The 13,321-nt window shown below is 42.1% G+C and overlaps 1 protein-coding gene across 1 annotated transcript in view; it reads left to right on the forward strand.

Moving 5' to 3' along the window:
• Nucleotides 1-13,321, forward strand: part of LOC108576281 (mucin-19-like) — a 31,988-nt gene that overhangs the window by 14,055 nt on the left and 4,612 nt on the right. The window contains exons 7-16 of the mRNA XM_017939236.1: nucleotides 83-205; nucleotides 276-446; nucleotides 863-1,023; nucleotides 1,109-1,362; nucleotides 1,435-3,255; nucleotides 3,336-5,017; nucleotides 5,101-5,214; nucleotides 5,294-5,535; nucleotides 5,668-6,457; nucleotides 7,343-7,344. Of these exons, the coding sequence (XP_017794725.1) occupies nucleotides 83-205; nucleotides 276-446; nucleotides 863-1,023; nucleotides 1,109-1,362; nucleotides 1,435-3,255; nucleotides 3,336-5,017; nucleotides 5,101-5,214; nucleotides 5,294-5,535; nucleotides 5,668-6,457; nucleotides 7,343-7,344 (5,360 nt within the window). The remainder of the gene's footprint in view (nucleotides 1-82; nucleotides 206-275; nucleotides 447-862; nucleotides 1,024-1,108; nucleotides 1,363-1,434; nucleotides 3,256-3,335; nucleotides 5,018-5,100; nucleotides 5,215-5,293; nucleotides 5,536-5,667; nucleotides 6,458-7,342; nucleotides 7,345-13,321) is intronic.

Consider the following 13,321-nt stretch of genomic DNA (forward strand, 5'->3'; position numbering starts at 1 on the left):
GGACACGCGAGGATTACGTTGATAGGACGTACGATGAAAACCGATCGATTGAGGGTTTTTGTTTGTTCGATTTATTTTGCAGCTGTGCGAATTGATGAGCGGAGGAGAATGGACTGTCGAGAGAGACGAGGATCTTACTGCGCCTTACGCGTTTAAGGACAAGTCTTGGATCGCTTTCGAGGATAAAATATCGGTTTCGATCAAAGTATGCAATTCTTTGACACTTGTTTCTACTTGGTGAGATTGAATTGGTTGAGAATAGGTGGATTTTTTAGGGGAAATACGTGATGCTTCGTGATTTACCTGGATTGGCTGTACACAATATTGAAAATGACTTTAAGACGAAGTGTGGAGGACCTGTCACACAAGAGGCTTATCACTCGTTCATGGACTTCAAGAGGAAATCGAGAGCTGCTGTTCTGAACGCTTTGGAAGACGATTTGCATGTAAATAAAAGTGATTTTAATGATTATGGTTGGTGGAGTTGGTTAACATCGATCGTTAAGTATGAGACCTTCCTTGGAGTATTTTGCGGAAGATGTTGCTATTCTTTCGATAACGTGAATGTTTAATTCAACTAAATGTTATGATTATATGCGGGAAATTTAAATTCCTGAAATTTTGCAAAATTAAATTCTTCGCGAGGAATTGAAGACATCATTTGCACGCCACCTTCTGGTGAAAGTCTGGATCACAGAACGCGTATCAGTAGCTGGCAATGCACTCATTATTGCAACTTTTATTCAAATTAATTTTCACAATTAGCAAAAGTAAATTATTATTTTTATACACTTGGACTTTTATGTCAATAACAAATGAACTTCGTAGACTGTACAACTTTGAATTAATTTTCAAATTTCAGCAAAAGGAACTTGAATATGCAACTCAAGTTAAATCGTCCGACTTTCGAGTTGTTCGTGTAGTAAATACAGAAGGACATATCAGAGCAGTAAGAGAAAATACTCAGACAGAATTCACCTGCTCGAGACAGGGATACTTCGTTCACCCAAAGAGTTGCAATAGGTACAACAAACTATTTCTAACAAACTACGAAGAATGCTTAAGTCACTTTCAATTACAACGAAAAAATGTTTCATTTCCAACACAGATTTTATCGCTGCGTAAAATTCAACCAAGAAGTGGAAGACTATTCCGTATTCGAGTTCGACTGTCCAGCTGGATTGTCTTTCGACGAGCGCACAGAAGTGTGCGTATGGCCAGGATCGCTGCCTCAAGGATCTCCGTGTCCAGGAAGCAGCGAAATCGCACCTGTGGCTAGAGTAAGATTCGAATGTCCCAGTAAACCTGGCTACTACGCGGATCCACAGAATCCACGATGGTTCTTCGCCTGCATCGACTTAGGTTCTTATTACTCGTTAAACGAAACTTTAATTCGGTACGAAATAGTTAATTAATTGGGAATTATAACGGCAGGTGGTCCTGAGACAATGGCCTACGAATTCCGTTGTCCGTATGGTCTGATCTTCGACGAGCAAAAATTCATTTGCGAGTGGCCTTGGTTGGTGCAAGGCTACTCTGATTCTGGTTACACGAAATCGCAATACGACAATGGATATGGCACTGGATCTACTGTAGGAACTGGTGGATATTACACTGGAGGATTACCTAACGGATACACAGGAACAACTGGAGCTGGAGTGTACACTGGATCAACAGGTGGTGTTGGTTATCACGGTGGTAATACAGGATTTTCTGGAGCAGCTGGAGTTGGCTATACAGGTGGCCATGGATCCTCGTTTGGTCAAGGAACAACTGGAAATGGTTATGGTGGATCGGTGGCAGGAGGTCATGGAGCTACTGGATACGCTGGAACAGCTGGATCAGGTGCAGCTGGCCATGGATCCTCGTTTGGTCAAGGAGCAACTGGAAGTGGTTACAGTGGATCGGTAGCAGGAGGTCATGGAGCTTCGTACGGTGGACAAGGATCTACTGGATACAAGGGAACAGCTGGATCAGGTGCAACTGGTCATGGAGGAGCATCGTATGGTGGACAAGGATCTACTGGATACACTGGAACAGCTGGATCAGGTGCAGCTGGTCATGGAGGAGCTTCGTATGGTGGACAAGGATCTACTGGATACACTGGCACAGCTGTATCAGGTGGAGCTGGTCATGGAGGAGCTTCGTATGGTGGACAAGGATCTACTGGATACACTGGAACAGCTGGATCAGGTGCAACTGGTCATGGAGGAGCATCGTATGGTGGTCAAGGATCTACTGGATACACTGGCACAGCTGGTCATGGAGCTTCGTATGGTGATCAAGGAGCAACTGGACCTGGCGCAGGAGGTCATGGATCCACGTTTGGTCAAGGAACAACTGGAAGTGGTTACAGTGGATCGGTAGCAGGAGGTCATGGAGTTTCGTATGGTGGCCAAGGATCCCCTGGGTACACTGCAGCAACTGGATCAGGCGCAGGAGGTCGTGGAGGTTACGATAACCAAGGAAAAACTGGTAGTGGTTACAGTGGATCGGTAGCAGGAGGTCATGGAGTTTCTTACGGTGGTCAAGGATCTCCTGGATACACTGGAGCAACTGGATCAGGCGCAGGAAGTCATGGAGCTTCATATGGTGGGCAAGGAGCAACTGGACCAGGCGCAGGAGATCATGGAACATTCGACAACCAAGGAACAACTGGAAGTGGTTACAGTGGATCTGTAGCAGGTGGTCATGGAGTTTCGTATGGTGGTCAAGGATCTACTGAAGCAGCAGGATCAGGATCAGGAGCAGGAAATCATGGAGTTTCATACGGTGGTCCAGGATCACCAGGATACTCTGGAACAGCACCAGGAGGACATGGATTATCGTACAGTGGTCAAGGAAGCTCGTTTGGCCAAGGAACAAGTGGCAGTGGTTATGCTGGGCCAGGAGCAGGAGGACATGGAAGTGGCCAAGGACCAACAGGATACCCTGGAACAACTGGAACTGGTTACGCAGGATCAGTAGGAAAAAGTCATGGAACCTCAGGTACTGGTCAAGAAACTATCGATTTCTCTGGGTCGGACAAAGAAGGTGAAGGAGGAGCTGGACATGGAGGTTCCAATGGCCCAGGATATAACGTGGTACAAACTACTGGATACGCTGGAACAGGCGGAACATTCACTGGCACAGCTGGTCCAAAATATCCTGGATCCAACTATCCAAGTGGATCAGGATCGTCCAATGTACCTGATCAAGGATACTCAGGACCTGGTTTCACTAGTCACGGTACTGGATCAGGATATCCAGGAACGCGTAAGTTTCTTCCACAGGAATAATTCATCTCTAATTATACTTTATTAAAATTATTTCATTTGCTTCAATTTACTCTTCAGCTGGGCCCATCTTCAAGCACAAGCCTGAGAGACCAAACTTCAATTGTGGCACCCCTTGTTCCGGAGATACCGAACCGTCAGGTGGTCAAACCTACGTAACAGACGATTATCTTTCTACCCACGGTATTACTTCTGGATCAAACGTTTACCAAGACACTCACGGATACAAAGGAAGCTTGAACGTTACCTTACCCGGAGGCCACGTACCTTCCGGAGGAACCACAACGTATTTCGGAGGTGTGACACCTACCAACGGCTACGTCGTTACAGCAGGAGCTGGTGCTGGCGTTATCGCAACAGGACCCAACGTTCAAGGATCGATTCTCACCGGACCATCCACTCCTGGAACTCTCATCACCTATGGAAGCTCTTCAGGCACGATCGTTGGAGGTTCTACCGATCAAGGAAGCATAGTAACCGGAGGCAGCCATCCAGGATACACGAAAACTGGTCCAGGATCTCCTGGCTATGTCATCACCAATGGAGTCAAGCCTGTGTACCCATTCTCAGGTGGCCCAGGAACCTCGATATACGGAACACCTTCGCCTGGTGTCGTAGTAACCGGAGCACCTGGAGCTGGAACCATCGTGAAGGGACAAACGAGTCCTGGAATTCTTCTTACAGGACACACCGCACCTGGAGTGTCTATCGGTGGATCGATCGAGCAAGGAACAGTCGTTGGTTCCACAGGACATCACGGATACACTGGTTTCTCGACGCCACAAGGAGGTGCCACTTCGGGAACGAAAACTGGAAGCGTGCCGTCAACTTACAACACCGGTTACAAAACCAACGAGTATTACGACAACGGAGGACACGGTACCATTAAGTTCAACAACGGCGAAGTGGCCACGAAATTCACGGAGAACGATATTCCAGACTACAGACCAGCTGGAGGCACAATTCCACCTGACACTCTGTTCCCTGGAGTTACAGGAGGTTCTAGAGTGTCTACTCCAAGTGGATTCACAAAGACTGGCCCTACCAAGACAGGATTCACCACTGCTACTCTAGGAGCTGGTGGAAGCTACGTGATCAGCACAGGAAGTACGTATCCCACGCCTAATCCTGATCACATTGGCGCGAATGCGTTCCAAGGCAGCGGACCTGGATACACGAAGACATCTACCGAGAGTAGCTTCGACAGCGTAGACTCGAAGGTCACTCTTGGACCTTCTCAAGGCTACTCGTATCCTACCCCTGGTATTGCGTTCGAAACAGGAGTGACGAAAAATTTGCCTCTCTCTTCGACGGATGGCGGTCTCTACACTGCGACTACTCCGACGCCTTTCTTGAACGTCGAAGTGTACAACACGCCGAAATTCTACCACAGACCCAGTGGATTCACTCGTGGTCCTGTTCCAATTTCTACGCCAGTGCTTTACACGACTGGACCCTTGGAGAATTACAAGACGACTCTTCTCCAAGCAGCCAAGATCCCACATACCATTTCCACCGTGCAACCAGTGTTCGATAATGGATACGAGACCATCGTGTCTTCGACGCCAGTGCCTGTCACCCTAACTCCGAACAAGTACAGCGGTGTCCAGACTGGATCGCAGTTTGACTATGGAACGAAAGCTTCTCAGCAGGATGTGTACCAAGATAGAAAGAGCTACTATTCCAGCACGACACCTTCGTCGGTGTTTGGAGGATCGTCGACCTATTCCCCTGGAAATCAAGTAGGATTTTACTCTACAATTGTTTAAACAAGTAACTCTATCGTTCTATAATTTTTTAAATAATTTGTAATGTAACTTTTTAGTTTAAGTATGGAACTACTGCCCCATCTGGCTCCGCATACTTCGGTTCAACCTCGAAGAGCGTGTTTGGTCAAAGCGTGACACCTTCCAGCGTCTCAGAGTCGCTAAAGCCACAGGTGGATATTGAAGAACCCTTTATTCGTTAGTATTAACAATATTCTTACTAATATTCGATGAAAATATTGTAATTTTCAGACTCAGTACCTGCCAGGTGGCTCCATTTCACCAGCAATCGGTGTAACCTACAGAAAACCATTCCCATTGTCCAACGAAGCCTTCCAACAGTCCACACCGATCAGTCCCATAGAATCTAGCACCGTTAGCGGTGGTTCTCCCACGAACATAGCTATTCCTAGAGACGAAGTCGGAAAGCTCATCACGAATTACAACAGAGGCACCACTAAATACGTTCCAAACGAATACGACGTCTACAAGACAGGATCGATTTCTGGAGCTGACTACTCCAGAACACAATCCTCCTCTCTGTCAACGTTCCAAAGCGGTTACGGTTCGTCTACACCAGCCTCGATCAGCAATACTCAATCGCCTTTCGGTGTGACAACTTACTTAGGAGGTTACTCCAAACCCACTTCCATTCTTACCTACCAAACTACCGGCAAATCCACAGCCGTAGGCAAGGGCAAGGTGATCGTGAAATGGAGCGATCTTCATCCTCTCCTCCTCGGCAAACTCGGAGCAGAGTGCACCTGCAGAGGAGATCCGTTCGCCAATCTCAGAGGTCCAGGTTCCAAGTTGATCAACTCCTCCAAGGGTAAAGTAGACTTGTCGAATTACGACGAATCGGAGATCTACGTGGATCTAGAGAAAGAAGGTTCCTACGACGACGGAGATTACTCGAACAACCGTGAATCGTCTTCGAGTAAACCGGTTAAGATCTGGAACGAGTACTCTTCCCAATTAGCTCTGAACGCTGCGGACGCTCAAACTCAGGAAAAACTATCTTCGACTTATCTACCTAGCGTTACACCATCGGTGAACCTTGCTCCTCATGCCAGTGCTTCGGCATTCGCCTCCAGTCGTGGATTGGCTGCTAATCACAGGTCGGGCAAAAGTCTGAGCAACGTTGGATCTTCCGCCAATTCGTTCGTAACTCGTCCTAGCTTCGAAGGAGACGGCACGTCGGAGGAGATCCTCGAAGGACCCACACATTGCGCCAGACCTGGCCTCTTCAGACACCCGAACTTCTGCAACAAATTCTACGCCTGCCATTGGGACGAGTGGAAGAAGAAGTTCACGCTTCATGTGTTCAGCTGCCCTGTGCATTTAACTTTCGACACCGGCGCGACAGCCTGCAACTGGCCCAGCATGGGACCAGCCTGCCAGGACGATAATTTGTTAGTTTAGATGGTTCACCGTCGACGAACAGCTGACTGATCATTATTTGGTCAGAGTAGGAAATGAGGGAGTGTGAAAGAATTTAGCGTGAATTTGTTACCACGACGAGGTAATTTTGTCCATTTTTTTTAAATTATTTATCGAATTATGAAATAATCACTTTGAAGCTGGAGATATTGAAAATAAAGGAGAAACGTAGAGATAAAAGTTCTAAAATATGCGATTTATCTGTCACATTGCTGTGTCGTAATGTTTGACAATTTACTCACGTTGCATTGATATCACGGAGGAATTTTTTTCGAGCAAGGTTTCATTTCTGCGACAAGGAACACTGTATGAGATAACGTTTAATTATAACGTGGTAACGGTTTATCCTGAATTTCTTTGCATACCATTGGAACACGCGGACACGAGTAGAAGAGAATGCTTTCTCGAGGTAACACACAAACGGAGACAAAGAAGAAGAAAGATCCAAGGCGATCGAGGTGGCTGCGATCGCGAAAGCACACTGTCCAGAGTGAAAGTCAAGCTGTGCTCGCCGATCCAAATCGCGACAGAAGTCTCGATGGTGTACGCGATTCGATGTCGCCGGCGAATCATTGTAAATAACGTCCCCTACTCTTACAAAATTGTAAATAACGACAAATTATCCTGTAACAAAAGAAGAAAGAAGAAGAAAAAAGAGGACGAAAAAGTTGATGAATCGATGAACCGAGAAAATTGATCAAAAAAGGTGACACGAAAGTAGTATTTCAAATTTAACTCTGTTACTCTTTTAATTCATAATTACTGTTCTCTGTCTTTTTGTCGATTTTTTAGAAATTACGAAAAATCATTGGCGGTTTTATTTTTGTATATATATTTTTTAGAGAGAAAAAAGAGAAAGAGGTGTATCGATATCGATAACGCGGCTCGCATAATTGACATATCCCTTGATAATTCGTTTACTTTCTTTTCCGGATTTTTTCGCGCTTCCTGCCAACACACAGGGAATTTTTACGTTCTTTACGCATTACCTAAGCTTTGCCTTGATTCTGTGTTCATCTCGTTCCTATCTCTACCTTTTTTCCCCCCGCTTCCTCTCGATGCGATTATTATTTATTTGCCGCTTGTTACTACTAGGAGTTAAGGGTACTTTACGATAAATCGTTTCGCGTCGACGAGAATGTTTTTCTCCCACTTTGTATGTCTCTCTTGCACACTTTTAGGCCGAAGCTTCGATAATTGTGCCATTTTATCGTGGTTATATCTAATGTAATATTACGAACTTAGAATAAATATGATAATTGTACAAAAAAACAGAAAAAAGTCGATAATGTGTGCCAAAATTTGAACCATTCCTTGGACCCGTTATTTTTTGGGACGTTTTTTCGAGAAGGTCCCATTTCTCTTGAATTAATTTTTCTTTAAATGGTCCCATTTCCCTGGTATTATTTTTTCTCGAGGTGATTCCATTTTCCTGGAATTATTTTTACCGAGACTGCAAGAAACCTGATTCAGTAATCGCGTACTCAGCTTCGTGACGTTATTAAAACGAGAAAAAGGACACGTTTGACGTTTTGTGTTTACACGGCCTCAGGCTAAACTTTCGTTTGTTCCATATAGCAGAGGCGTGGTGACTTTCCATTTAATAACGAAGACGTTCGGTTAATCGCGTTGACCTGCTAAAGAAAATTCTTGGCTGAAAATAATGAATCGACGATAAATTATCAGAAATAAGTAATAAATTGTACAAAACCACGTTGAACCAGAAATAACGTTTCTAATAGGTATACTTGATTTCTAGTCAGGCTTAAGTGAAAATTTTTAAATAAGACAGTAATAATTACTACATCGTGATTACATTTTTATTGCAACCGCTGAGAAAGTTGTTCACCATCGCAACTTAGCTGTAATAGTTGTCGATGATGAAATATTTCCAACAATTAAACACTGCACCATTATATCCTCTAACCTCGATAGACTAGGAGAGTCTTGTCAACTGCACGACCATAATTTATGTTCCATCGAGGGCGTTCAATAGAACCATGAATAATTAATACTAAACTCTGCATGGTAACCTATTTATTTCACTTTTATTAAATCGAGAATCTTTTAAAAATTACCTCAAAGTGATTACACTTAACGAAAAAAATTCCATTAGAAAAGTACGACCATAATTCATGTTCCATCGAGAGCGCTGAATAGAGCTATGAATAATTAATACTAAACTCTGCATATCTGCTTCATTTTTATTAAATCGAGAGTATTTTAAAAATTATTTCAACGCAAAAAATTCGATTAGAGAAGTATAATACGACCATAATTCATGTTCCATCGAGGGCGCTGAATAGAACCATGAATAATTAATACTGAACTCTGCATGGTAACCTATCTATTTCACTTTCATTAAATCGAGAGTATTTTAAAAACTACTTCAAAGTGATTACACTCAACGCAAAAAATTCGATTAGAAAAGTACGGCCATAATTTACATTCCATCCAGAACGTTGAATAGAAGCACGAATAATTAATACCGAACTCCAGACTTTGCATAGTAATTTGTCCGTTTCACTTTTACTAAATCGAGAATATTTTAAGAAATATTTCAAAGTGATTACGTTCGAAGCAAAAAGCTCGATTCACTAATGAAATTCAACGAGTGTCGCTGATTAACAGTAGACAGTTCGTTAACGTAGAAAGCTGTACGCTAAACGAAAAACCCATGAAACGAAGTTTCTCCGCGTTAACCACAATTGGCGAAATGATTAGCCACGATCACACCTAGTTCACGGTGATTTTCACCATTCGCGAGGCAACGTAAATTTACAGTTTACGAGTGAAATCAACTGCTACAGTAATGTCTTGCAGCGTACAAGAATAACACTCGTTTTTCTGCATAGTTTAACAGTGAAAAAGTATCTGGAATGCAGTAACAATTCGATATACGTAAGTTTCTGTCGTTTTATTGCATCACCGGAGAATCGGAAATTGATAAACAACGTAACTGAAATTGTACAAGTATAATGTTAGGTAACTATCTCTCGATCAATGAAAAGAGTGTGATTTTTAAGAATAGAAATACAAGGAAAATGTGATTCCTCGAGAGAGTTGATATTTAAACGAATTTTTCTACGTTTTTAAGATCGTTTCATTCGTCATAAGAGAAAATGAGGAATACGCGATGGAGATGGAACGGTAAAGGAGGTCACTGGAAATAAACTCTTGTCTCTAGTGACCCACTGATACATTTTCGTCCGCGAGGTAAGTGGCAAACGACACACAACACGCGCTCATTTTATTCTCTTTCTTTGTTCGCGGTATAATTATTCGCGCGTTTATTCTGTGAAACGTGTCTCTCGTTCTTTCGACAAAATTTCGAAGAAAATGCATCGATTTAAATAGCCGACTTCTTTGTGTACAGAAAAGTCGGAAATATCAATTTTTAATTCTTTTTGAAATTACTCCCTGAAAAATCTGAAAAATCACGAATTAACAATTAGAGTAGAATATAAATTTTGTCATTCGACAAGTTTAACAATAAAATTAGCATTTTCTAAATACTTAAAATTTTTTCAATTCGGTTCTGCAATTCAAAAATGTGAAAAAATTTAATTTGGAGAAGCTTTTACCTTTGTTCAGAATTACACGAAGAAATTACCGCCCGGTTTTATCGATATTTTAATATCACAAAAGGCGGTTTACATAAGCCTAATTAATGCACATAGCAGAGCATGGTACAAAGCACAAGTGCCGTTATTAGCCACGAAAGGAAGCAATTTTTCCTGAAGAAAGAAGGAAGAAATGAAGCACTTCTAATTCGTAGAATTTTCCATAATGGCGGGTTCTCACGCGAGCTACTGGACACACGATCACCGCAATTATGACTTCATACTTTCATGTGTCGTTTCTGGTTCTTTCTAGTGTAATTCACGGATTGCGCAAACCTTGTACTTTCCCTTGGAGAAAGAGCAGTTGTTCGACGAGATTCAGAAACGCGTCGTAATCTTGCCTCGGGAACGAATCCGTGTCTCAATCAAAAACCCTATCGATTAATTATAATAATATCCGATCGATTATTTCGCCGCCATAAACACCGACAATTTTACGCTTCCCAATTTTCAAACCTCCCTATATATTTCCCACAATTTATTACACAATTTGCGTACACTTTTAACTTGAATATCAACTTGAGAGAATTTTAATATCTGCGTATTACAGAGTCCTGATTACAGGTTCGAGAGCGCTGAACGATCGTGCCTAACTCACTCGAAGAAAGGAAAAAACAGGCAAGAGTAACTTTCAGAGACGTGTTAGTAGGTATAACCGGTGAACGCAACGTGGACCCTGGTGAACAACTCGATACAAACGAGATAACGCAAATCGAAAGCCAAAGTGAAAGTTATTTTTCGTGATACAACGCGTATCCTAGCACGATCGCGAAGAATTAGTCCTGGCGAATTTTGTCTTCGCGTACGTCTCCGTACGTTCAGGAAAACTTCGTCGTATCGGATGAATTAATGCAGTCATCGACAATTGCGTAGACACGACGGTGCACTGAGTCCCGACTGATATTAAATAACCGATGATCGCGTAATTGTAATTAGACCGGTGTGTTTCACAAACGAGCGTCGGGAAAAGCGGTTGAAATTAGCGACAGCAGCTTTGCGGCGGCAAGAACCGCGATAATTTTCGCGCAAAATTACGCGAGACTCGCGATTCTTGAATTATCAATTTCACGTTTTTTTGCACACGGTTAATTACACCTGGTCGTTCCAGTTAGGAACACGCTTAAATCTCTTAACGACGCGATTGTACGCCAGAAGAGAAAATTCATTTAGTATTCACGCTTAAGCGTACGTGTTTACGTTCGATGGATATGCGAACGATTCGCAAATTTCCCCCCTCTTTTGCTGTTACACGCGTAATAAAGACGATACTCTATCGGTGCATTGAAATGTCAGTTGAAAGGCTGGACAAACGACACTTGTCCGGATTGAAGAAATTTATTTACCGATCGTGCATAATAGTTGAACGTAGAGGCCAGTCGAATAGCTGTACATTTCCACGTGTCTCGCGCTATCTATTACAAATAACTATATAATACTGTTTTGCATGCAATCTATCAGTGTACGGTGGCTCGCGAAAGTCTTCGCACGCTTTGTACGATTTTATGTCAACACAGATATTTTTACATCGCGTGATTAATATTGCGAAACTGTGTTTTCGATTATTTTTATGCAGCAATGGTTAAGTAAATTGAACGGGTTTCGGGAAACCGATTTGCATGGGTCGGAAGAAGAAGGAAAAAATTCTTCTGAAGCTTATTTTCGGGAAATAGAAGAGTGATTTGCAGGAAAAAAATTATCTTAAAACCGTAGTGACAAATTTTAATTTTTTCATTTCCCAAAAAAAAAGTAAGTTGGAATGTTTTCCTTCTTCCGAGTAACTACGTTTCCAATTTTCATCGCCTCAGAGTTCAGTATCGGAGAGTAAATCTCCATCTCTGTCTCTATTTTAATATCATATAGGAAAGCTTGCCAGTCCAGGCTTCCAGTAATCCGGCTGTCACTATCTACACACGACTGTCAGTAAGCAACGCTGTCAGAGAGTGGGGACGTTAAGAACGGAGCACTTGACACGAGGAAAGGAAAGGAACGAGACGAGGGAGGAAAGATATTGGAGGTGGCGTCAAGACCAAGCTGTCCGGGCCCCAAGGTAATATAAAGGCGTACGTCGACTTCACCTGGTTCAACTTACCTGGAACAACGAACAGCTGCGCTCTCCAACACGACTGAGAACGTCCGCCACTGCCACACCACTTTCTACCATCATGTGAGTCCCTTTAAACGATCCATTTTTGCAAATTGATCTGTTTTCTTTTTCCTTTTAATTTGGTAACTTCGATTGCTGTTCTGTTACAAGCGTCTTTTTGCGGTGGTAGAAATTTTGCTGCTATTTAACCCTTTGCTTTACGACTTTTCCATTGATACGTGTGTTAGCCTGAATTACTCGTTGTGTTAATAAATCTTAGATAAAAAGAAATTACAATATTGTATGAAATTTGGAATTGGTAAGCGTTAATCTTAAAGTGAAGCTGAACTTAGAGAAAAAATAGAAATTTAACGGAGGTACAATTTTTCTTTTGTCACATCTCGATCATGAGGAAAGGGTTAAGCCTGTCAAAATCGCTAATGCTGTCTTATTTTAATACGACAGTATACCTGTGATAAGGATTTGTCGAGGGAATATTTCTGGATTAATTAAACATATGGTTCGTGAAATGAGGACCTCGAAAGGGTTAACAGTTTGATACAATTCTGTACTTGAGAATCAGACTGGACCAGGTCCTCTATTGTAATTTTACAGGAAAATAAAGATACGTCAATGATAAGACAGCGTTGTATTTAAAATAATTCGAACAGTAAAATTTTTTTGAAATTGTACAATATTAAATATTAACATAATTTTGAAAAAAACAATTAAGTTGAGTTAATCTGTCTTTGAGGTACAGAATTTCATTTTGATATTTTTGAATGATCGAATGATTTGAATTTTACTTAACCCTTTACACTGACGATGTCGAAATATTTCAATAACGTGAAAATATTTCTCGCGATTGAAAGTAGCGAAACGAAACGTTTCGAATCGAACGGTCACGATAAACATCGCATCGAAAGTTATAACGCAGTATGACGATAATCGCCTGATGAATATGTACTACGCAGACGGAAAATTAGAATAATTTGCATATTCTGATCGTCTCGATCTTGCAGCGTACGAATTTTACGTTTCGAAAGTTAATACAACGACCGTTATTATATTACTTTTTTCACTTGGTTCACGATGACGATGCAGAATCTCTCTCGAGTATAAGCGAAGAAGATG

The sequence above is a fragment of the Habropoda laboriosa genome, unplaced genomic scaffold (assembly GCF_001263275.1).
Source record: "Habropoda laboriosa isolate 0110345459 unplaced genomic scaffold, ASM126327v1 scaffold212, whole genome shotgun sequence".
NCBI lineage: Eukaryota > Metazoa > Arthropoda > Insecta > Hymenoptera > Apidae > Habropoda > Habropoda laboriosa.